Source organism: Bombus affinis, chromosome 1 (genome assembly GCF_024516045.1).
Source record: "Bombus affinis isolate iyBomAffi1 chromosome 1, iyBomAffi1.2, whole genome shotgun sequence".
NCBI lineage: Eukaryota > Metazoa > Arthropoda > Insecta > Hymenoptera > Apidae > Bombus > Bombus affinis.
The window spans coordinates 4959308-4985763 of NC_066344.1; the positions used below are offsets into that span (position 1 = coordinate 4959308).

Below are 26456 nucleotides of genomic sequence, written 5' to 3' on the forward strand. Positions count from 1 at the left end.
ATATTCCTTCTTTTCACCTTGCGTCTATAATAATAACGTACTCAAGATTCTACGATCATGTTACTAATTAATTACGATCACACTTATCATTCTGCAATAAGCGCGCCGTTTATAAATCATCAATCGTCAAACTGCATAAATCAAAAGGTACAAGAAAGTGACGATGCCACAAGCATTGTTTTATAAATATACATTAGGATTTACTATTCCTCGTTTATGCTATCTTCTTGCGATAAACGAATCTATGAAATTTATTCCTCGTGAATTCGACGTTAATCGTCCACCGCTATAGCGAAATTAGGAAATCAGCAAAAAGTCGAGTTGACCAATCTGAGGCGTTCAAGTAACAATAAGTATAACGGTGAGACGATATTATTTCTAACAAATGTAATGTATCTGATGTAGTCTACTAGACATTCGCAACATCTGCTCTATGCGCCGCTATCACGCGACCGCGATTTACATCTCGGCAAAGAGAAAATGTTTAATCGCCTTTCCCGAAAACCGGCGGCGCCTTTCCAATTACGCTTCTCCTGCCCGGCGAAACAAGCTACCTCGCATGCAGCTCGCACACGCACGCGCGCTAAATAACCATATGTCCTTTAAAAGTCCAACCAGTGAGAGTTCCACATTCAAAAACAGTCCCGTCTCCGTTCCAGGGCTCGTCCGTCAGGTTGATGCAATTTGGCCAAAGCTGGGGAAAAACGGAATACGAGCCAGCCAGCCGAAGGTGGGGGCGGAGGAGTGCAGCAGCAGGTGGAGGGCAGGGGACGAGAAAAACATTGCAAAACTTGGCGTTCGAACGTTGATCCCCACACGGGGATACCAACCTAGCGCGATCCATGGTGGGATAGCTTCGAACACGTACGTTACATTCACGCACATACACACCTGATGTTTACCCACATATATACGGAATATTCACGCATATGCACGTTTGCTCACACTCGCATATGCACATGTATTGATATTTCGGTCTCGCCCACGAACGTACAGGTACACGCTGGAGCTGTTTAGAAAGTCCGACAACGAGAACACGCTGAGGTACACCTTGGTACCAGAAGACATACCCATCGGAAAGGTGTACCAGAAGGTTCAGCAGCTTCAACAGCTGGTGGGGGTAACCCTAAGCTAGCGGTGTCAGACGGTGCTGGCCGCTCACTGCTCGTCGATTCGCCGAGCGATCGACATCGAAGTGTTCTCGTCGATCGAGGAGAAGAGAGAGGATTTTTCGAGATACCACGTACAGCAAGAAAGGTATCGGTCGTAGTCAGAGTCATTTAGTCAATCAGTGCCTTTGGAAGAAGAAGATAAAGGTACCAGGGAAGATGGAAAAGGAACAGCCGGATTCCTTGGCAACTGTTGCCGTCGTCTCGGAGAAGATGCCTCATCCGCCTCATAGCAATTACGCACCCAGCGAGGTGTACTCCACTACCGAACCGCCACCGGTAAGCCTTCAGCTTTCTTTGGATCAAGGGAATTAAAAGAATTCCTCTATTTTCGTGAGAGCTCGCCGAGCGAGACAGCTTCTTTTGTTTTTAGAATAGGAGTAGTAAGACGGTGAATCGAGGTTGTCTGGTCAATGTATTCCATGACTGGTCGAGATTCAGAATTATTTAGAACGCAGGATTCTGTTGTCAATGGTTTTATGAAATAGCTTTGAGCTGCGATTTTCTAATCGCACTCAATTTCGCAGCATAAAAGTCACAGTCTTCCGTTGATTAAAAGTATCGAACTCTGATCTTTTAGTCGTAACGCAGGGCTTGGTTTTGTTTTAATTAAATGTCCTACCATGTATTTCAATATGACTGCGATTATTATAGCAATAGAGTCTTCTGTCGATTATGAACAGTGACTTTTGATTTTTCATTTGATCCGATGCAGAGATCGAATTCGTTTCATTTAAATATTGTATCATAACTTCAAACGACTATTGCTAATAATAGAACCTTCTAGTTTGGAACGAGTGTACCAGATAAAATTTACAGTTTAAAAGCAATTCGACATGGTAGGTGACTCCGGAACATGGGATTGTTTGGGCATCGATAGTGATCACGTTGGCAGCATTATTACACACATGCGATAAAGATGATTACTAATTAACATTTATTCAAATAGAAAGACAATTTCTTTCTACGATTCACATCGTCAAATAAATATTTAAAAATTAGTGTTTTCAACGTTACTAGAAATTTATAAAGAGAAGACATTTCGTGTATTTTCAATTTGTAAAAATATGATGAATAGGATGCAAGAAACAGCGAGAAAATTTTAACAAATAAATCATCCAACTGATCGTATAATATAATCGCGTGTAACTAGCAATGTTCATTTCTTCTCTCGTTTGTTTATCATTTTTTTCCACAATACGTGTATCTGTGTTATACAATGTATATTTCGTTAGTGCTGCTTTATAGATTATATCCTAATCTTTGGACAAGACACGATACATTTGCCGTTATGCTAGCCACAGTTAATGAAATAAAGCGAGCTTACGTAAAGATAGAAATAGAATTTCGATGTAATGATATTTGTACGCTATTTATTCTCGATCGATTAAACAGGAAGCATAAATGTAGTAATTTCTGATAACAAAATTCCAACGAGTAGATTAGATTTATGAATGCATGTGTTTTGCACAGCGAGGCCAGTTCAGGAAAATTGTCACGACAGAGCTGTAAAAATATGCGCAAGGACGTGACCAACGTAAATGTTGGAATAAGATCATAATATTATTTCCGCCTACCGACATAAATACGAAGGTGCTAATTTTTTTGCTAGATCGGCAATAATCTTCGGTAACTAAAACTACTTTGCAATTAGTGCTGTTTCATTTCAATATTTTATTTTAAATAAAAATCTCTTGATGGTTATATTTAAAATAATTTACAAATATGTAACGATGGATACATCTGATACGTCTCTATCGAAAGTAAATTCCCATTTATTATTAACCCATTGAGAGTTCAATAAAGCGATAAAATTTTGAATTGCTGTAAAAAGGACGTATATATTTTTATGTTTGAAATTTCTGCTATACAGACAGTAAGAAATTTAAAAATTATATATGTGTATAGTGGCTCGAAAATTTCCTGTAGCTTTTTTCCTTTAGTCGTTAGAGTCTCAGGAAATTGATGCGTCAAAATAACAAAATTAGATACATATCTATGGTATATAAGTAACATATGTATACAGACTCAACGCGATCGCATGATAATTTGCCAATGGGTTGATCCACAAACGCAAATGAATCTTTTTCAGGAGCGCAATAATCAGATTAAATTATTCCTTCTGAATGAACAATTTTCTTCATTATAACATATTTTCATTAATATCGATTACAATTTCTCTGCAAACATAAAATGAGACGTAAAACGAGTACTTTATAATTTTAACGTATAAAATTACTTACCTCCAATTTTGCTACAAGCATCTACGTAGGTGTCGTTATCTTTTTACAATTATATTCCTTTTCCTTCAAGTAGAAAATCGATCCTTTCGCGTTTGCTAAAATAGAATCCGTAGATATTCGTTTGGAAATTACGAAAGGAGTTATGTAACGTAAGAATCAAGTTTCAGTTAAGGTAAAACAATTTACAGTATGTAAGTGACTGATTACCAGAATTAATTCTGCTTATCAGTCGGCCTTTATAAATTACAGGGCAGAGGAGATAGATCGAGACAGATGTTTCGTCATGTAACGGAAACGCTGAATTATACCGCGACTAAAATTCGTTCTGGCTTTGATACATTTTGTATCGAGAACGTTGTTTGGCTGGTATTTTATGAAAGAGCGCGGAAATCCGTACAGTAAGGCACTTCCGTGAAAGTTTCTGGACAAGCTTAATTGCGCCAACCACGCTACCATATATGTACGTTTATTTATTTGCTTGATCGATCAAAAGTCGCCTACGTAAACGGAAGAAGCGACGGTGCAACCCACTGGCAAAGCGATCTTGTCGCGTTTTATACGTGGTAATTTCCGCGAACATGATATTCTATAATTAGATAAGGAATAGTAGACTCGAAACGTGTTTCAATGATTTATTTTTCCACGAAATGAAACGCACCGGTACGGGTGAAAGAATTTGTCGTTTAATTAATTGCTAACTTTCTCTGTCAATAACCGTTGCAATTGTTAAAAGTGTCGGTGTAAAATGAAAGTCTCCATGAAACATTGAATGTAGATCCTTTCAAGATTGATCGCTTATTACACTGTGCAGCTTTGTACTGTATCGTATTCGGTTCTAATTGTTGGGAAATTTTCTTCTATTCGCGAAGGGATTAATTAGAAAATATAACAAAATTTCGTTTTTCATTTTTTAACGTTGTTGCTGCAATTTGAAAGAGATTTAGTTTAAAAAGATGCCAAGATATTTCTCTGTTTCCAAGCACCAATTTCGAGTATGTTTAACGTAGTTGAGAAATTAAATAAAGGATAGGAAATAATATGGGATTAAAGATAATGAAGGAAAGGCAATTTGTCGTTTAATTATCTGCTTGAAAATACAGTTGCAGTAGGAAATCCCAGAGAAATGGATGATACTTAGGGGACGCAAATGACAGTGCTCATAATTCATGTTTACCGTGGCAGTATGTGACAGTATGTTCGTGTGTGCATCCGTTCGAAGTAAATAAATGCACTGTCATAGGCGAGTAATTTCTCAATGAGAGTTCGAGAAAACAGTTAGCTCACATTGCAGAAAAGAAGAATGGAAACTACCGTGAGAACCTTCTTTAAATTCAGTCTATGAATTAGAAATAAAATATTTGATTTGATAATCATAGAATAGAATTACAACTGTAGTTTCTATTCAGTTACATCTCCCGCAGTTAAATATCGTTTGTCGTAGTTTAAAAAATGCTATAATCTTATAATGCAATAAATCATCTGGATTGGTTTCTCGATTTTTTCGAAACATGGAAATTCTATCTCTGGCTAATTGAACTTTCGTGTTTCATTCGCGTGACGCGATACGTTTTGAAAAATCATGCACGACGTGATTTCATTTTCAACGTCGGCCACGCTGTTTTTTTCATTCGTTTATTTCGTTAAAACCGGAAACTTTCTACCACCGGTGAACGCAACCATTCGCCACTATTAGAAACTTCCATGGCTACTGTTGAATTGCCTTTTGTTTCTAGATTCTCAAAGCTTTAATGTAGAGCCCAAATTTTCCATTGCGGGAAACACGTATCCGCCATGACGTCAATGTTTGTTTCAATTTGGTTACATAAAGAATTCCTGTCCTTGAAACGTTAAAACAAAAACACGATTTCACTTGTCCACGACCAAAAGTAATATTTCACATTCTTATCTCCAAAACACTTTTACGTAGTTTATTTTACACATCTTTTTATTACCTATATTCCTATTATCTTGTTAAAAAATAAAATGACTCTCACATAAAACTTCTTCGTCTTCGAGGAAAGTTTTGCGTAGTTTATTTTACCTATCTCTTTAATTCTTGATGAAATTGTACGTATATGTTTTATATGTCAAAAAATATTTTTATGTGTCAAAAAGCTACAAAAAGATAAAATGATTGAGACATAAGGTATATTGAAGAGAAAGAAATAGTTGAAATAATCATCGTAAACTTTCGTGGTTAAGTCCTATATAATCTCTTGCTTTAATGCCTTAAAGTAACGTTTCTTCATGCTTCTATCAGCAATTCATATAATTACAAAATTTGAAAACGGTATTTCGTCGACAACGACGTACCAACCAGTACCAACTGCACCGTCCTCATCGCGAGGCAAATACCGGCCATTGAAAACATTTGTAAGACTGACAGATTTCACCTGCAGCGATTTAAACTGCGTTTCTTTTTCAATCGAAGCGTGACTAGAATCGTACTATTCGGGTTGTACGGAATTCACAAGTATCGAATTTACATATCGCCTATGGAGGCGAGCACCGTTGGCATCGCGACAATTACCTTTTCCAAGAAATTACTACTATAATAGAATCGATGAAAATTGTATGCTCCGTGGTTTACTTGCAAATTTATCGAATAGAATTTCCGTAGACGTTAAATCGCTTAAATTGTAGATTTCCTCATAAATACGATTTATTCGACTTCGACAAAGTGGTTCAAGATTTGCTTACATTCGTCTCTTCTATCTCTTCCTCTTTGTAATTTAAATCGAAGTTCGTATTTGTAATAGAATAGCTGAATATATAATTTCTTTAATTTTAATAATATAGCTAAAATAAAGTAACATAGATACCAATAATTAATACAATTGAACTAAATTTATATTCGTGATATGCGATTATGGATATTACGAATTTATATAATTTATAATTATTTATATTCATATATTTAGATATATGTGTCTTGAATATTATTTGATTCAAATACCAAACAGATTCGATTTTCGATTTATAAAGAATTCAATCTTGAACGACGGTGCAATACGCATATCGAGTGAGCCTGGAGACTTTAATGCTTGGTTTGGAGTCACTTGCGGGATAAAGTTGGGAGCACACGACGCGTAGATAGTAATCATTTCATAATATGACCATCCTGCTATTATTTGAGTAGCAAGTAATTGAAACTTGAATTTCCTGCGATATTACGTAACATGATCCTTTACGATATGCGTATACCTTCTCCTTCAGCAGCGGTTTTTTTTTCTAGAAATTGTGCGGTATTACTCAACGAATATCCATTTGCAACATTTCTTACATACGAAATAGGCTACACTCGAGAGTTTTCAATTTAATAATTTCACGTTGCTAGACCTCTTTACACGAGTTCTATAATTTTGAATTCTCATTACGTTATACTTTCTAAAATATATTTTCTATTCAAATGTGTGCAATGAAATTTTTATCCCGACGAAAAGGGAATCGTTTGTAAAATATTGTAAAACGATGGCTTAGCCCGTTTGCTTTTAGCTTCGCGCGTTTACACGACTTAGCATGAGCAAGATGTCTCTTACATAAGTCAAAATATATACGTACATATTTCAATACCGTCTTCGCGGAAGAGCCGAAGTTATTTCCAACATTCTTCCGTGATCTTTAATTAGCTTTGGAAGTTTCTCGAAACAGGATTATACATACATATACATATATCTCTGTATTTGTCAACATATATTTATATTTTCGTAACGGTTTAAATTGTGTGTTGATTATTTTTTATTTTTCTAATAATCTACCTATTAAATCTACTTTAGTTAAGTTATATAAGAAAAAATAGATTAATAAATTCTTATGATATTTAACGATGCTGAAAATAATTACACTAATTGTCACAGAATTTCCAGGCATACATCAGGTTTGTCCGTATCGAGACATGAAATGTTTGGATGGCGGAAGAAAGACAGGCGTTTCTAATACTCTTCCTACATTTTAATTAGACACAACAGCTATCTTTACGTGCTAAAAATGAAGTACCGTACATCTAGGCGTAACTGAGTCACTCGACATGGCTTTTTGAACTTTAATCCTTTAATTTACTCGTGTTCATTTCTACAAAACGTTTCATCTGTTTGTTATACTTTTTAATTTCGACGAATTAATAATCGCGAATATACGTGACAGCCTTGCAAATCAAACAGTACAGCAAATCTCAGAATCGAGTCGTTCGAAGCTTAAACATATACTTGTGCATAAATATTTATTATTGAATGTCAGTTTATTAATATCGTAGATTGATTATTTAGTGGAAAATTACAATGCTACATTTACATATAAAAGACTCTTAGATATTCAAGTAAACGAATAAAGAGATATGTTAAAAAGCTAATTTGTTTTTCGTTTTCCAAAGTATGGTGCGTCATTATCATGCCGTTTAAAAGCATTCGGTAGGCGTATGTACACTATGGACCAAAAATCTGCCATCCTCTGCTCTTTCATGCTTCACGAAATAGCGTTAAATAAAGAGAGAATTGATTTTTACATTTCACGTAGATATTAAGATACCTTTTGTCATAAAACGAATAAATAAAACAACCGAATGTACTGTTTCCAAGAAAACATAGAAAAATATTCATCATGCGCGAAAAATACAAAATTTGTCAATAATCTTCCCGGTCGATGAAAATAATCATTTTCAATAATACTTTAATCAATTAAATAAAACGAATAATTGTACCTGTTAGTGAAAATAATAACGTTTGCTGATTCTGTAAACGATTGAATATGCTTTCTATTTGTATATGTTCGATGGATAGATGGGTAAGTTCGATGATGTTGCTAGTAGATGCGAGTGATCCAAGACTTTTGATCAATAGTGTATACCGGTAAAGGGAACAATGAGTCAGAGCACACATCGAAGAGGACACGTTTAAAAATTTTGTCATGCAACATATACATCCATCCATACATACATATAATAATCCTTTGGTTTCTCGAGTGCCTGGCAACAGTGCCTGTTTACTTTTGTCTGGCAGATCGAGCAGCATAAAGGCAGCCTCGGATGGCCTACTATCTCCTCGAGGCCTCTCACCTTAGAGTCGTCCATCCACATCGAGGTCATTACGAATACGTACAAGTACAGTCTGTGTCACAAGCGTTTGCCCTTTTCAATTAATTTACCAATTAAAGCGGTAAGACGCAATCGCGGGCTAGGCGCCTGAAACCCATCTTTTCTTCCCATGGGAAAATGTTAAACCCGTCTCTCGTAAATCCGACCCATAAGCTAGTTTCCTTAATTTTTTTTAAACATTTATCTTCTGATCACGTGAGAAGTTGTTTTCGACGCTGATCCAACTGTATACTATGTCGTCCTTTCAGACTGTCCGCCGACGATCTTCATATTTTTCTGCATAAACTCGCGGACGAAATTTATATCTTCATAGGTTTGTTATTAGGAGACTTTTAATGTGATAGAGAAAAGGTCGAGTTTAGTAACTTGGAACTTACAAATTAACAGAAATTAACAGAACACGCGAAACGCTCGCTAAAAATCGAAATTGCCCCCGGATGGAAAGTTAATCCTGAAAGAAGTTGTTTTCAGCGTTATACAGGGTGAGACTGTAATCGTAGAACAAACGGATAGGGACTGATACTACGTGAAAAATAACACAAAATTTTGTCATAACGTTGTTTTATCCGAGGCTTCGTTTTCGAGAAAATCGACTTTGAAGATTTCACGAGTAAAATTGGCTAATTCCGAAGTGAACAAGAGCGAATAACAGGAGTCTAAACTACATTTAAAAATAAGTAAAAGCTATAGAATACAATTTTTTCGTAACATGCTTCATTTTCAAGGAAAATAAATTCGACCAGACCATTTCGTCTTCAATTAAACTCATCATCATCAAAAGAATCATCCCCTGCCTATGGTTGTACTACGTTTACCCTCCCACCCTGTATAGTCGATTACCGTATTGGACTTTTGCTCCTAGCAACTTTTTTGTAAATCTCTTCTTTTTTCTTTAATATCGCATGAATCTGCACCGAGTTCCATCACTCGATTGGACTAGAAGTAAAATAAATGAAGGCACTGAAACGCAGCAGCTCGTGGTTAATCGGTATACTGTGTAAATTTCTTCGCGTGTTGATGTACGATGTGCACAGCGATTTATCTTTACGGTAACTGGTACGTCGTTTGATCGTTAACCGCACGAGATTCTTCCTGATTATTATTCATGTAGTACAGCTGATGTCGAAATGATGATGAGAACCAGCGTACAGGTAAAAGTATCCTTCGAACCTGTTGAACGTTATGCTATATTTTTCAATGTACGGATACTCGAGAGCTAAATACATATTTTGTTAATTGGTGGATTGACGATAATAGCGGCGTAAAGCAAAATGTTGAGAATGTGACTTAATTGAATGTTCTTTTCAGTTCTTATAAGACTTCGTTCCTTATTCTTTTAGTTTCATAATTAACACAAGTTATAGGATAGATCGTAGATATTTATGCAAATTTATATTTTTACGAACACAATGAAACGATTCGAAGCTAGAAAGTTAGAAATCCGTTTCCTCCATTAAACATTTTAAGTAGCGTACTCTGGATATTTTACATGTATTTGCAAATTATTCAATTTTTGTTTTTAACTTTCTATCTAATTTAATTAATTTCTATCTAATTCTATCTAATACATAGAATGCACGAATATGGCTTGGTTATAACTTCGTTTCTCGTAAGAATATATTTGCATAATCTAAGGAAAAACACGTTTCCTTTTTTTTTGGGAAAATAAGTTGTACAATAATATTTTCAATTTATATTCACTGGAGTTCTCAGTTTGTCGATTATTCATGCAATCTACCGGAACCCTATTTTCCTTGACCAATCACGCGATTACTCTGCCAGATTACATGCTTGTTTTACTTGTCAGGATAATAAGCATAGAGCCCGACATTGAACTAATCTCTAAGTATATGAAATTACTATCAATTAATTATCGAAGTCAATGTTACTTGCTATAATTATCGTCAAAACAGTACCAATAACATGTAAGACTATCAATTACACTATCTGTATAATACACGAAACGACAAAGGATCTGAGACGAGAGGATCTGAAAGGAGATGAGAGACGTGTTCGTGTAGAGTGACAGATTTTTCTAAGTTTCAAGGTTCTCAAGCAGCTGAACGAGTCCGAGGCGTAAAATAATAGTGTCACGATACAGTTATTGAACAGCAAGCCTTACTTTATCGGATGTATTTCCTTCTTGTGACTAACGACTGTCTGGGCATCTCGTGCTATCCACTAATCTTCACATTGGTTTAAACGATTTTATACGGATAGTTGATATGGAGTCAATTACGGTATTGTTGGCATAATTTTCATGCTCGGCTGCTGAATAAAACGGGAAATCTAAGAATCTTTCCTAGATTCATCGTTAACAGATGTTAATCGAAGTGTATTATTTGATCACAGGGTGAAAAGTGGAATTTATTAGAATTCTATGAGCAACACGATTTTCTCAGTATTTTATATAATTGATATATTGTATATTACGTTAGATACAAATAATTATTTGTAATTAGTCAGCTATACGTTTTATCTCATTTTTCACAATAGTTCATCGCTCTTATAAACAATAAGTTTTTACGATAGTTCTCCTCTTATAAAACTCCAATTGCGAACAGCTCCATTGTTTTTAATTCCGCATTACTTATAAGAGAATGTAATCAGGAGGATAAAAACTTCGTGTCCATCATTCGTTATAACCGTTTGCCATCTTTCAGTGTTAAGTTTCCTACTCTCCTTTTACGAAACTTCAATTACGAAGAGCTCCATTGTGCTAAACTTAGTACTACTCATGGAATAATCTAATGGCAAATGTAAATTCCACGCTCGTTTGAATTTCATAGTTCGTTGGAAATTTTTGGCGATAAGAAATAATCAAGTTTATTATTTTAAAACTCACGACGACACATTAATAAAAGTTAGTTAACTAACGCTGGATACATCGAAGTTTCCTTTTTTTCAGGATTCGTCATAGATATACACTTTCTATACCTTACAAACAATCGCTGAAAATTTGCTATTATTTTAAACAAAATACAAAACAAAACAGTTAACGTTCTCGGTGGTTAAAAATTTGCCTAAATTATAAAGCGTTGTTAGTGAAGATTATAATTCGAATCCATTGTCCAATAGATGAAAATGAACCAACTTCCGGCATTAACAATTATTACAATTATCGTAAACATTGCAACATGTATATTGTAAATTATTGCAAAATTTATCAGCGTGAAGTTTATAGAGTTCTGAAAGGATTGTACGAATGGCGATGTATGTTTTACCATGGTGGAGGGACGCGTGTTAGGAAAACGATGAGATTCTCCAATTCCATTTTTCACTTTTTCCCGCGATTAGCTTCGTTCCATGAAGTGGGAATGCTGCTAAACCACGGGAAAGGAGAGCGTGAAACGACAAAAGACCTCGACTCGGTTGGCTAGCCAGCATGAAGTTACATACACACATTCATGCGATTGCACTCTGCGTGTACACATTTTGCATTGACTACATTATCCTGTAATGAACCTTGCACATGTTTAGCAACTGCATGCATCTGTCGTGTTTGCTGAAACGCGCGGCGTTTACTGCGAATTCACGTTCCTCTTCGAACGGAAAGATCAATAAGCGTTACTTAGAATCTCCATTTCAAAAGTTGTTAATTTAAACTCTACTTTTTCACGATTGTCTCTTAAGAATGGAATTTGAATCGTTTATTTAGCAGAATATAATCCTACGAGAGAAAAGGAAAGAGATTTGACTAAACAGAAGATTCGATTCGTTTTTAAAGCGATAATTAATCTTAACACGAAGACGGTTAAACAAAACTGAAAAAATAAAATCGCTATGATAAATTGTGTTAGAGTTCGGCGCTTAAAAGAGAGAAATTTAACTCGACGATTTGGAATTGCAAGCAAAACGTTTCCTTTAATCGAGTAATGAAGGATTGTCGGTCGTTAAAATTAATTTCTAATCGCAATCCCGTTGCCTCTGATGTAATTTATTACGTCAACCAGACACGCAAATAATCAGCGAAATAAAAAGCGAGCAACATACCTATGTTCACACTCGGGAACAGTATTTGGATGTAAATTATCTCATTTACATCATTTGCTTCGTCTCCGTTATTGTACTGGTTATTCAAAAACAGAGCGATAAAAAGAGTAACGATTTCATACGTAAATTGATCTTCATAATAGAAATTATTTCATCTCTTTATTTGGACAATTCTATAAATTATTAACACGCTCGATCTTTGAAGATTGATTTAATTTCTAACGAAATTTAAAATGTTTGGTAGAGTAAAAAAGATAGATAAATATATACAATTCGAACTATCACGTAAATAACATAAATTATAATTTTGAGCAAAAATATGTTACAGGTAGTTCCAAGTAAGTACAAATAGGAAATAATGTAGGAAATAATTTCGAAATACAAAATTGATAAAAGTACGTTAGAGAACGTTCGAAGGATTAAAAATGGATAGGTGTATGGAGCGATTAAAAAAACCTTGATGGGATTGTAATTAGATTTATGGTACCGGCTTATTTCAATGTAGTGAGATCATCACGGAAGTCAAGTTTAGCTACATATTCCTTTCTTCGTCTACGGCGATCGAACGTAATACGCGAGATACAATCACAGAAGTGTATAAGCATGTTTGATTAACATAAAATAGAAACGGCGAGAATAGCGACGGAAAATCTCGAGTAATTAGATTCTGATTGCAAGAGGTACACTTGTTCCGGTGCTTATTGAATCAAACTACTTCGCGCCGAACCTGTTACCCGGATACATTTGTCTCTATTTCGTAATTAAACCCGGAGTAACAATAACAAATGCAAGCTAACGATGGAGTATTATTTTATAAATTCGTATGATATTATTCTGTGACGCTATATTTGACTCTGATAAATGTTTGTTTCTGTAAAAGCTACGTTATTGTATTAATTCTTAATTTGATAATATGAGAAGGTGATTTCGCGTTTTAATATTTAAAAAAGCACGAATTTTGTTTACGCGTGTTGTATTCTTAATGTTTTACATTTGTGTAGACCTATATGTTTATATTTCATGGATTAATAAATTTAATTTACTTTTCTTCAGATTATTTTATATACAATAATAGTTCATAAAAATAAATACGGAAACAATTAACGATATACAGAAAATATAATCGAAAATTTAGGATATAATTTTTCATTTGAAGCTTTGTTTTTAACAGAAACTTCCTCGGGGACGCGTGCAACTAATTATTGCCTAAACATATCCAAACTCGATTTTATGAAAAACGAAGCCTCGAAGCTTATTTCCAAATGTAGACTAACGTCTTGCTCGCTTCTTGCTATTCTCTGTATAATAATGTTATAAAATAGTTTATATTTTTGGCTTTGTTAACATTTTCATTCACTTATTCACAGGCATACATGAGGCCAAAGAGTACAGCGGTTCAAATTACAAGAATCGCGGCTGTCACCTTGGTGACGATGTCCGTGATCCTTGGAAGCTTCATCCTCGCAGCATCCTGGGTCCAAGCTCGAGCATCCTGCACTCCTGAATCGATTGCTGCGATGCAAGCTGAACTTAGGTTGCAGCAACAGCAACAACAACCATCATCCATTACATACCAACAAGGTGAATTCTTGAAACATCTGCAACCAGAGGCTCTCATTCAGGTAGGTGATTATAACGAAATAAAAATTCTGCAGGAATTTAATTTTCTTGTGAAATATCGACCTCCATTTATAAGAATTACCGTAGTTTATTTATATTTTGAAGGAGTTATATTGCGCGATATTCTACAATTATTGTATATACAACTGTTTCATATCTAAAACATATTTCATTCGAACGAATTTATCGCACATTATGGTTTTGTTCCAATGAGAAATGTTATTCTAACTCGTTCTTGGGAAAGATACGAGGTAATTCATTATACAAATTATCAATAAATCGGATATAATAACTCGTTTATTAACGAGTTCCTTATTTTTTGAGACATCACTTTTTTCATGTTCGCGATAGAAATATATTATATTGCACTCGTGTTCGTATGAATCAAAACCAATTTTCTTAAGGATGTTTTGCCTCGTGACGAAGAAACGCGTGAGTTAACAGGTTTGGATTTCAGGAGAAAACAACATACCATACTTCGTATCGCTTGATAAATATGATTATTTTGAATGTATAATTTACGTTATACGTAGGTATATGGAAATTGTATCCAATATATGATGGTATGATCTTTACAAAAATATGAGATTCAATAAATAGGATGGAAAGCACGCAGAAGAAAAGAGAGAAAGAAAGCCAGTCACTAAATACAGTTCTAGCAACATGGATGCATTACTGAAAGACTTCGATTTGTACTTTCAAGTAGGCAAAGTAGTTGTTTTGCTCGTTTATAATGCATGCACGAGTTTAAGAAGGCTTTTCCTGTGTAAAATTTCTATACAGAGAGTTAGCCTGCTACCAATGTATCTTATTTCACTGGTTCATCGCGGTGCCAGCTTTCGAGATTTCTAAATTTTCACCTCGATTTTAACCGATTGTAAAAGATCAACCGGCTGATCGATCAGTTCTCAACGATCCTTTCCAGTCGAACGGAGCTGTTTGAGTTTATGATGGAAAGTGAGGAAGGGAAACGCCGCGAGAACGGCGATAATATGATTAACGCTGACATGCTGAACAAAAAATTCAATTTGCCTCGCACAGCAAAAAGATTGAAATATACGAACGCTGGGAACTCGAACAAGTTTCAAATTTTCGATCAAACAATAGCTAAATAGCTGTCTTGCACGATTAAATTAATATTGGCGATGGAAATTTTAGGAATCAAAAGTTGCAAGTTGTCAATGTTAATAAATACAATCCATATAACAATCACAAGTTTGGTAATAAAACAACTGGATTTTTGCAAGAGATGTTTGCAAATTACGCGACGTCTGCTTATCAGATTTGACGAAAGATTATAAAATCGTAAAAGAGAAATCTGTGTATCCTGCGACTTGTTAAGTTATTAATATTATCAATGGATTATTGAGTATAAAAAGGAAAAGACATCAAGAAATCCATTTTTGTTGAGAATTCGATGATTAAAACGAATTGATCAAATTTTTCATTCAAAAAAGATACTTTTTTAAACGGAAACAACGTGTTGATTAAAGTCATGAGACTTAAAAAAATTTATGGACTTTGAATGTTTATACGTTTCTGGCAAATTTGAATATGCCAAAATCCACAAAATGTACATAATTTGAAAAAATATACAGGTTATCCAAACTAAAATATCGTAGAGAACGAGGCAATCCTGTATTTAGGTTCTATGAATGATTTTAGTCACGTTCATAAAAATATGAATTTGCATAAATATTCACAGTTGTGTGCAATACATGTACGATGTTTCGTAAAATGTCAAGAGACAGTCAATGTTCAACGATTAATGTGACGATCGGTGTTTGAAATGTTCAAGAGATTGGTAAGAGTACGTATTCGATCCTGAGATTAAATAAAAATATGGGGTCGTTTGATAGAAAGTTAAAATAAAATAATAAAATAAGTTAGAATAAAAATTGTTTTCCTATAAAACACCAAAAAATGTCACTTGGTGCAAGTGTTGCGTAACTTTACTTTCTTGTGTATTGGAAATTCGAATGGATTCTTTAATGATTATCTAATTTGCTTTATATATATGTTACTTTTATATAAATTTAATTTAACTGGCTGTTTTAATATGCCGGTTCCAATCTCTAGTTCCATAATTTCAAAAATATCTTTTCAAAGCAATAGATTTCTGAATTTAATAACAGCAACTGCTTCAATGAGTATTAGCATTACGCTTGAATAACCGTGCATCTGCAAGAGATGCAAAAGCCAAGTAGAAGTATGTTTAAAAATGAAAGTGAAAGTTAAATGAGAAAGTGGTATAGTTGTTGCTTTACAGCGAAGAAGTTTTTCGACGATAAAACTATAAAAAGAAATCAGCCGAGCATAGATATCCGACTGAAAGTTAAGACTAAAATTATAAAATATAAGTTACACCGATTACAGTAAATTATTAGTACAGATTATTATTATTAGTACAGATTAATTATTGGTACGATATTTTATCCATTTATCCAGTATTTTATTTTCTTTTCTTTAATATTCTTTCCTTGTTGTTTTACTTCTCTTACAAACAAGCATCGTATTAATTTTTATGCTTTTCCAATGATCATAATATTTATACAGCGGTATTATTTTAGTAATTAATTTTACTTAGCGAACAGTATTAATATATAATTTTAATAATTAATTTTAAAGAAAATAAAGGAAACGTGGCATGAGTTGTCAAGAATATTCTTTGAAATTATTTGTCACTCGTAAGCATTCGTATTAATATGATCGAGGAGTTCGTAGGTTGTTCGATATGAATTTTAATGCAACGCTGAAAACACGCCTTTTATGATGAGACAGCAAAGAAGAATCGCTTCTCACGGCACTCGATAGAAAGAAAGGATCGTGTCTGATCTATGGTCACGCCCTTCTTTGTGGTATTCACTTCGATATTGCTGGCAATAACGAACTACCGTGATTTATCATGATTTATCGCTAACTTTTTCATCTGTAAAGCCACAAAACCTGATTTAAAGAACGACTCTTGTTACTCGATCGGCTATTCGATTTTACACGAATTGGTTACCATTTATATTGCTCAGAACTTTATACAAGTACATATTTCTTCCCGTATCTAAACACAGGAAATCTTATAAATTGGCGTATCTTTTACTTCAATAAAATTACTTCATTTTTAATTTCTTATTTCATAAATAGTTTAATATCATAATAACGAGATTTTATAGAATGGCAAAGTGAAAGGAAGTTGTAGGAATAATAGAGAGGATGGAGGATTTTATTACGTTGAATGTTCAATTTTTCCTATATACTCCAATAGATATCTTTCTAGACTTTCACTAAAAATTGATCTAATATTATGTTATACTTTAAAAATCATTAAAGAATCGAACATTCAACGATTGTATTCAAGTTATTGCGTACGTAAAATTATATCGCAATTATCGTTATTCGTTCTTAATGGCAGAAGAAAGATAATTATAAGGTTCAGCGAAGGAAGCTTTTGCCAGACCGTATTTAATCTCCGTGCTCTTAATCCGTCCCATGCTCTTTTAATGTCCATGAAAATAATAGTTGAAGGAGTATGTTAATGAGTAAATTAGTCATAAAAAGTCAGGAACCTAGAAAGCGTGGAATTATTTACGATCGAGACAGGACGTACGCTCTTGCGCACTTTTATTGGCAAAGAGGAAAAGGAGAAGCAGGCAGAAATCAGAAACAGCCATGCAAATTCCAGTTTCTTATCTCGTGTGCATTGTATATAACCTCAATGGATTTTAATTTTGCCATATCACGTCTATGACTGTTAATGAGTTATTGCAACAGGAGATACGAATCGCCATCAGGATTTTATCATCGTCAGCGTCGAACGACACTCTTTGAATCTCGTTATTTCCTCTGGAGCATTACAGCTTTCTATAATCATCCTTAATCGACGCTTAATTGCTATTAAAATGGGGACAAGAACAGTGTTTGAGTCACCTCACACCTATTTAGAGGTATCTGTGCTAATGTGTTTCAAGAGGAATTAAAAATAAACAATGACAAATAAAGTAAAGATTCAAAATGCCATCAGCTTCGAGACTGCAATCTTCTGCAGAAAATTTCATATCGTATTGTATCATCGTATTATTACACTGCGGATAATTATGCATTTCTGGGAAATTATGGGAAATTTGTATGTGTATATATTCGTAGTAGGCAAAAATGTGCAAATATACAAAGTGAAATACTCGTTACGACACTTATGGTGCGAAACGAATCTGCATTAAGATGTGCCATTTTCCTTTACTTACCTAATTACGATATAAATCAGCATACTCTATTTATAATTTATGATAAATTACTATTTAAAGGAACGCGAACGCGCTTCCCATATATATAATCCTTTTAATAATCCTTGGAAGATCGAAAGATCCAATAATGGCGTACTTATAAACTCGTTAGATCTTCTATAGGTCGGAAATTCAAACGTCATAAAGAAATTAATTAATCCCAGCAACGTTTCTCGTACTTCAACATCCAAACGATTTCCCACGCGTTACGTCTCAATAGGCGGTAATTTAATTTACATTAGTCAAAAAAGTGCTCGATCTAATTTGTTTTTCATGCAATTAATCGGCAGACAAGTAGGAGCAACGCGAGAATCGATGGAGCGGGACGGGATTCGATTATTCAGCATCGCGCGTTTCGATTGTCCGTCGGAGATTTCAATGCCTGGTACCGATTAATCCTTAGGACGAGTCTGCCAGCTCACGTTCGAACTGCGCGTTTCTCCCGCTCGTAAATCGTCTTTTCTCGAGAAACCTTTTGTATGCAAAGGATAGACGACGCGGAGGATTCATCAGTAGGAAGAAAAGGACAATGAATTCTGCCATCGAGTGGTGTAGAGAAGCAAAGAAGAAAAGAGTTAGAACGCGGAGAACGAAACGCGCTGAAACGGTGTTGACCGGTGCTAAGAGCTGCGTTCAAGGAGAACCGCAACAGCGAATTACGTAATTCGGGTTACGTTCCTTGATGTACGAGTGATTTTAACGCGAAACAGGAAATCACCTTTTTGTTTCTTTCCACTCGCAAATCTTGCCACTCTTCCGTTTCGATGGTTTATGACAGGCCATTCTACTCGTTTCGTTCAAATTCGTTTAATAAAAAGAGATTGAATTTCGTTTCAATTTTTGGTTTCGAGATTTCTAGAAGATTATTTAGCTTGTAATTAAAACGTTGATGTCTTCTTGTAATTTATTTAATGAGGCGAACGTAAATCAAATTCTGATTTTAAATAGCTAATTTTTTGCTGACAAGATTTTAGTAATTTTGTTCACTCGTGAAAATTTGCGGAAGATTATAATAAGAAGAATTTCAATCAGGTTTTAATCTTAATTCGTAAATTATTTTTTAAACAAAATCGTATGACTTTCAGCTTTGAAGGTCTACCCATTAATATCGTTCAATTTGTAACTAGAATATCGTAGTTATCGCACTTAATAGAAATATTTGCCAATTGTTATTTATCGTTATTTATTTAATGATACAGTGATACTTTTTGTACCTAATTCATTGGTGATATTTTCTATCATGAAAGCCTCCATGACATTGTATTGTTAGTTACAGTCATCATTCAAATCATTTTACTTTATCAATAAAATATTAGATACTAAAATATTCTGATATTCCAAGAAGGACTGGTGTACATACAATCTCATTAGCACTTCGTTTTTAATTTCAATCTAATTAATAACTTGAGTTTGACACTATTCTCGAGCGTTTTGAATGCTCGTTGTAATTTGCCAAGGTTAAACAACGCGAAGGAGGTAATTGTTATTAAGGCATGATAAAAAGTACATGTGTTACGGTATTAAAACGAGGACGTTCTCGGACCAATCGGAGCGTGTAAAGATTCTTTGCGCTCTTGTGGGACAAGGACGACGATCGTCCACTTGAAATAAGGCTTTGCAGGAAATTTCCATCTAAGATTTGTAACGACTGGTCGAACGTGGCTTTTGTCTGGTCGTATACGTTCAGAAAAATTTACAAAAAAAGTAAAGGCTTGACGGTGCTCTCAGACATGGAAACGTAAATGTAATCAAGGATGATGAATTGATTCTCAGTAAACAAGAATCTGTGAGAATAATAATTTCGACCTTTCAATGACATTGAAATATAAGAAGAAGATTTATTCGACAAAAATTAAGGATACGATTATTTGTCAAATAAAAGATTAACGAGCTTGGGTATTGTTTGATAAATTATCGGCCATTAAGTAACATATTTTGATGAACGGTAATCTTTTTGTTGAGAAATATGTTTCATATTTTGTTACACTGTTGAATAATATGCGCATTCAAAGCTATCGTTTCTGCAATATATTTTTGCTTCGATGGTTATTCGAGAAATTTTAAATCTAATCTCGGCACGTTTCTTTTTAAGATATAATTAATATAACTTAAATGAATATAATCCATCTATTTGACACGGAAATTAATATCTTCGAGCTTTCTTGTATTTTAGAAACTTTGAAATATTTCCAATATCGGTTTTTATATTTTGCAATATATACATCGATGAATCTCTGACGAAAACTCGGTCAATTATGTCTTACTTTAAATAAATTTATATTTCGAAACATTGCAGGCGACATAAAAACCCACATGTAACGAAGAAACCCTTTTTCAATCCAGTTATATTTCCTCTAATTTATCACACAGTGGCCGATTTTCACTTTACGATTAGTTGCATTAGAATCATACACAACAACAGAAATACGTTGTTAGATCGGCATTTGAGTCACGTAAACTGATCTTACTTTCTATCAACTGCCTTAAACGAACCGGAAACCACGCTATATTCACGTTATTTGAGTATCCAACAGAGGCGTTTGTAAAACGTCGAGAAAATCATAAGAAAAGAAAAGAATTTCTTTTCTCTTCGTATCACATTGTAATTCGAGAGAGAGAGAGAGAGAGAAAGAGACAGACAGAAAGAAAGGGTGAGAGACAATTCACACTTACTAATTAATCAATCACGCGTTGAAAGTTAAGTACCTCAGGATGAACATTAGCGCCTATTCTCTTTTCCTGCTAACAAGTGAAAGTTCGTGTTGGAAGAGGCCACGCACTCGACTCTCTGCTCAACAATCAATGTTAATTTTGGTATTATGGTTCCTTGGTAACCTAACTCATACATATACATACGTTCATGTAAAAAAGAACCTGAGACGATAATATTTTCGTAAAAGTTGACATCGGCTATTTAATAATTAGTTTTTATAATTTACGATATTCATTGATGCGATATCACAAGTGGAAAATAGGTATCGTTAAAATAGTAATTTGTAGAAAATCTGCTTAGGATCATTTGAAATTCTAAACTTCAGATCTTTTAACTTCTTTGTAAAAGAAACAAGTTTTTTCGCTTTAGAACTTTGAATTCAAGGCAAAAGTATGCAAGTATATGTTTATATGCTTATATTAAAATGCTTAAAATAACAGAGAATGTCTATAGCATCGTAGTTATTATAGTAAAATAATTAGAATATTAAAGTATTTGCGATACTTGGAGTAGAATATTTAACACGGTACTTATAATAAAATACTTACAGTTTCTAATTGTAAAGAAATAACACTTCTACATTTTGAATTTCTATTTTTGCATTTTAATTCAATGATATATACATATTTTTCTTATATATCATATTTTATTATCAATCAAAATATAATGTACCCTATGAGTCAATGCGATGTCTTGAAGAACTGCCACTCTTAAATCTCGTGATGATGATACCTCCTATGACGAGTGTTCTTCAGCCTTCCTTCGAGTCTGCTGGCCAATTAACTGAATAGTACAACAGAGAATATTTTCGCTTCCCTAATGAAAACCTCACGTCTATCAAGTATCATGAATCAGCAATAGCCTGCAGGGCATAGAACTATTAAAGCTGTTTTATAATATAATCCTTAATAATGTACAGTTATTATAGACTTTAAGATATAAATCCTTTAGAATCGTTTATATTACTCGTATTCCTCTTGAAGGAATCTTCAAGGAAGTCATTTTGCAGTTTTAATCGCCTTGGCATTAGTCACCGTTTCGCGATTTACGACGAAGAATCGAAGCCTCCAGAACGAAGAAGTTCTCGTACAGGTCATTTGTTGCTGTGTTTTCTTAATTTCCAAAGTTTAACAACAAATGAAATTTATACGTCGCTTTATTTACGAATATGTTCCGTCGTTTCCTTTTCGCTGGTTCGTGTTTGCGAATGTCGCTGGCAAAAGAGTTTTAAGTAATTCGAACGCAACATTGTGCTTTTTTTTTCGCTGCGTTCGAGGGGAATGCATTACGAAACGTTCCGGTATATGCGAGTCGTTCGATTGGAACTAATTTTTGCGTAACGGAGGAAAGAAAATTATTCAGTGTTTACGTAGTCTTTTGCCGGAGAAAATCGCCGAAGAGATTCCACTACTTTCTACTATTTCCTTGACTTTATTCGTTTTCTTTCTTTTTTCACTTTTTGTACCTGTGACCTGCTATCGCTCTGTTTTTTTTTTTTTTTTATTCTCAGCAGTGCAGAAAATTCAATTCTAACGTAGTCTAATGCGTGCATGAAATTTCTTTTTCGTTAGTTCCAGCTTGATGCAGATATTTCGTCATTTTGTATTTCCTTGTTTAACGAAGGCCAGTCGGACAAACGAGAAATTAATTAAAAATTGTTAATGTAAATTCAAAGTTGAAGCACAGCTATAAGCTTATCTTCTGGTCTTTAACAATGCAATTTTATCAAGTTACGTATTTTTCTTGAATAAATTCTGTTCCCAGAAAATTGTATAATACTAATTATTAGACTGAGAATATTTATGCACGTTCTTTGGAGCATAATCGGAGAAATAAATGGAATACAAATAAAGATTTGTATCATCCTTTAGATATTACGACTATTTCATTCAAGTACTATACAGGATGTCTCGTTTTAATCAAACCACGCAAATATCTCTGAAACTATACGTTGTTCGAAGAATCGTTTCAAGTAAAACCCACTTTGTTTCGAGAGAGACACCTTGCGATGTTCACAAATCTTATCTAAGTGATCGTGCCTTTGAGATTTCAAGCTGACTTTTGTCTTTTCTTAAATTAAAATCTATTTCTACGTATAGTCTTTATACGCCGTTGGATGCGTTTTGTAATTAACGTATCTGGTTCGAAAAGTGATTAATTTAAAAGATATTTTAACTTTAATCTTGCGGAACCTATCGCATGAAAAACAAGGGAAGATAACGTAGTATTTTCATGTTTACGTATTCCTTGACTTTTATACGCTCAATTTGACGAAATTAATATTATTATCTTAATACCCTGTTGTAGGGAATTAAAATCTGTATCGAACAGTGTATCAAAAAAATGTACAGTTCTATTTAAAGAAACAGAGGTCACCTTGAGATCTCTAAAGCGCCTTCATCTAGATAAATGACCGACGATCATCGTAAGGCCACGTTGAAACGGAACAAGTTCTACTTGTATCACGTTTTCGAATCATGCATAGTTTAGAGGATATTCGCGTGGATTAATTCAAATGAGACAGCCTATATATTCATTCTATGTTACGTTATGTATACTTTGCACATATCAATTTTTTTAAATATGTAGACATTCGTAATCGAAACATACTAATCACATTTTAAAGCAGTAGTGTGTATATTCTAAAACGATTAACAGCAGATGCATAGCATCGACACGCAATATTTTTCTTATAAGTTTCCCAGTAGCTATCGTAATTGCTTGTTCACAATCATTTTACATAATTATCTTTCTACTATTTTCATAACTATTTTCTTAATTAGTCTTTTTCTGAATTTCCTTTGTAAATATCAACCCGTCGTACGTCATTTATGCCTAGCAAGATAGATCGCCGAGTATTTCACAGAGAACAATTCGGTTTAAAGTACATCGATATGAAAGCATCCTGAGAGGATGCTGTGGCGTATTTTTGCGACTCTCGATGGAAAGGTACGTAGCACAACGGAAAGTGGGTTGCCCGTTGCACGCACCGGCAGCAAGGTGAACGTTCTCTAAAAAGATTTTCTCTCTGCAAACTAACTGTATTGTTACCTGTCCGTGTCTGAGGCGTTGTGTTCACATGCTGCATCACCTTGATGATAGAAACTGTTCCTTATCAATTATCAAGAATAATTTTCACTCGTTCAACATTATGCTCTATCTGTCTACGCATATATATACGTATGCTCGCGTTGCTGTGTGTTGTACAGCGACGATGATGTTAGCGTAGATTAGAAAATTCCCTCGCTCTCACGGGAATCTTCTAAATTTCACTTTTCCTCGACGTAGCTAGATTTTAAATCACTTGGCTCGCCGTTTATTATAAGCAGAATGTAGGATGATATTTATAGCGTAAGATAAAGAATAATTCAGAAATATTTGCAAAGAACATTTTCAAATATTAATTAATATTTATTGATCGTTTATCTGCTAAACTTTTTGCAGAAGAAAATATGAAAAGGAATGAAAAATATAAATATTTTATCGACTTTTATGTTTCTCTACAATTATATATGTACATTAATTATTTGTTTTTTACGTAAGATACGAATATATCGTAGCAACTTTGCTACGAGAGAAACAGGATGATGTAAGGCTCTGTGAAAAAGTTTCTATATATCATTTGAGAAATTTCAATCAAACTCTCGTAACTACTGCATTATTATTTTAAATCTTCCCCTACTATTAGGATATATGGTAATTTTATACAACATTTAAAAATTATTAAGAAATACTACGTATTTAATCATTCCACTTGTGCAATAAATTTAATTGCAGTCGAATGAAACGTTTCTTTCTTTTTAACACACGGATCATCTGAAGTTAATTACATACGTGGAACAGGCAGACCAAAATAAAATATATTTAATTCGTATTCAAAAGTTTAAACCTATATATATATATATATATATTTCGAAATAACTGTTTGCCCATTTAAAAAATGAACACTTCAAATAAACATTTAAATTTCATTTAGAGTATTCTAATTATTTCATATTTTTATTCGATAAATCACTTATATCCACAGAAGCTACTACCTCAAATCAAAGAGTACATACATCCCTAACATAAGACCATCATTAGCTTCGCGTTCTCGATACCAAAGGTAATTATCAATCATTAAATTTCACTCTTCCAACTTAAAGTGCAACAAATCGTGATTCCGGGAAAAGTAATTTATCCTACCATATTTGGTAGTTAACAACAGTCAACATACTCCTGCGCTACACCGTATGATTCTCTATACTCTAGCGAAATAAGTATTATTCATGCTGGAAGATTTCCGTGATTAAAAAAACGTTGCTATCGTATTAGCATGAAAAATACCTTGTTTTGCACATGACTGCGCTAAAAGCGCTAAAATAAAAAAGTAGCTGATTCGACTTGCTAGCAATACCGTGCGGTTGATGCTAAAGTGTGCCGTCGATTTCCATCTTCCAAGCGATGAAGGCACGCGAGTGCAAATCTACATGATTGAGAACGCGTAGTATCCTATAATGTAAGACTGACAGTGTGCAGGTCGCTTAACTACGATGATTACCCGCCATAATAGCTCGCTAATTGATAGGCATCTCGCAAAAGGGGCTTGCAGGATTTCTAAAGAAAGCCTGTAGGATCGCGTGGTCATGAGCTTCTCTCTCCTTCGCGCACTCTGTTAGTCGCGATACCGATTTCTTTGTCCTACTCCTTTCTACTCTTCTTCTTTTGTATATTGCATGCGACGCCAAGTCCATCGATTTCCTTTTCCTCGTGAAATCTTTCCAACAGTTCCAAGTCGGCCCACTTCTTCGACCGACTCGAAAGTAAAATTTAAATATGTTGCACGAAACGTGTTGACGAAGCGTTTGTGAAACAGCGTGCAATGCAAAGCGGTTAAAGAACTCGGATTTTCTTTTTTATTTCAGAGAATATTTATGGTATTCAACGTTTTTATTTTCTTCTCGGCGAATTCTTTCGGAGTTTATGAAAAAGTCAAATAGAGAATATAATTTAGAACGAGTATCCAACTGGGTAGATTAAATTAATTTAATGTGGTGACTTTGAATAAAGTAAGATTAATTATTAACGGAACTATTATATTTGGAAAGAAAATATTTCAGACGAATTTGTATTTTATAGCTAACATTCATGAACTAAATAATGTCGAATCTAAGCGAAAGAACTGTGCTCTTTGGATATTAATATATATAGTATATAATAATACAATTAAAATTCGATGGTTGAATATCGTTTTACGTTCGTGTACGTAAGAATCGTGTTGCGGAATTAGAAATCAGTGTCGTATTATTGATTGACGTTGCAAAACCGATGGTTATCGCATAACCATCACGTATAATGTATTGTCCGTTCTTAGGC

The 26456-nt window shown here is 34.2% G+C and overlaps 1 protein-coding gene across 1 annotated transcript in view; it reads left to right on the forward strand.

The window, feature by feature from the left end:
• The first annotated feature begins 1130 nt into the window (after positions 1–1130).
• The window catches only part of LOC126915219 (putative uncharacterized protein DDB_G0271606), a 33884-nt gene continuing 8558 nt past the window's right edge, over positions 1131–26456 (forward strand). The window contains exons 1-2 of the mRNA XM_050719683.1: positions 1131–1448; positions 13862–14116. Coding sequence (XP_050575640.1) covers positions 1329–1448; positions 13862–14116 — 375 coding nt within the window. The 5' untranslated portion in view covers positions 1131–1328. The remainder of the gene's footprint in view (positions 1449–13861; positions 14117–26456) is intronic.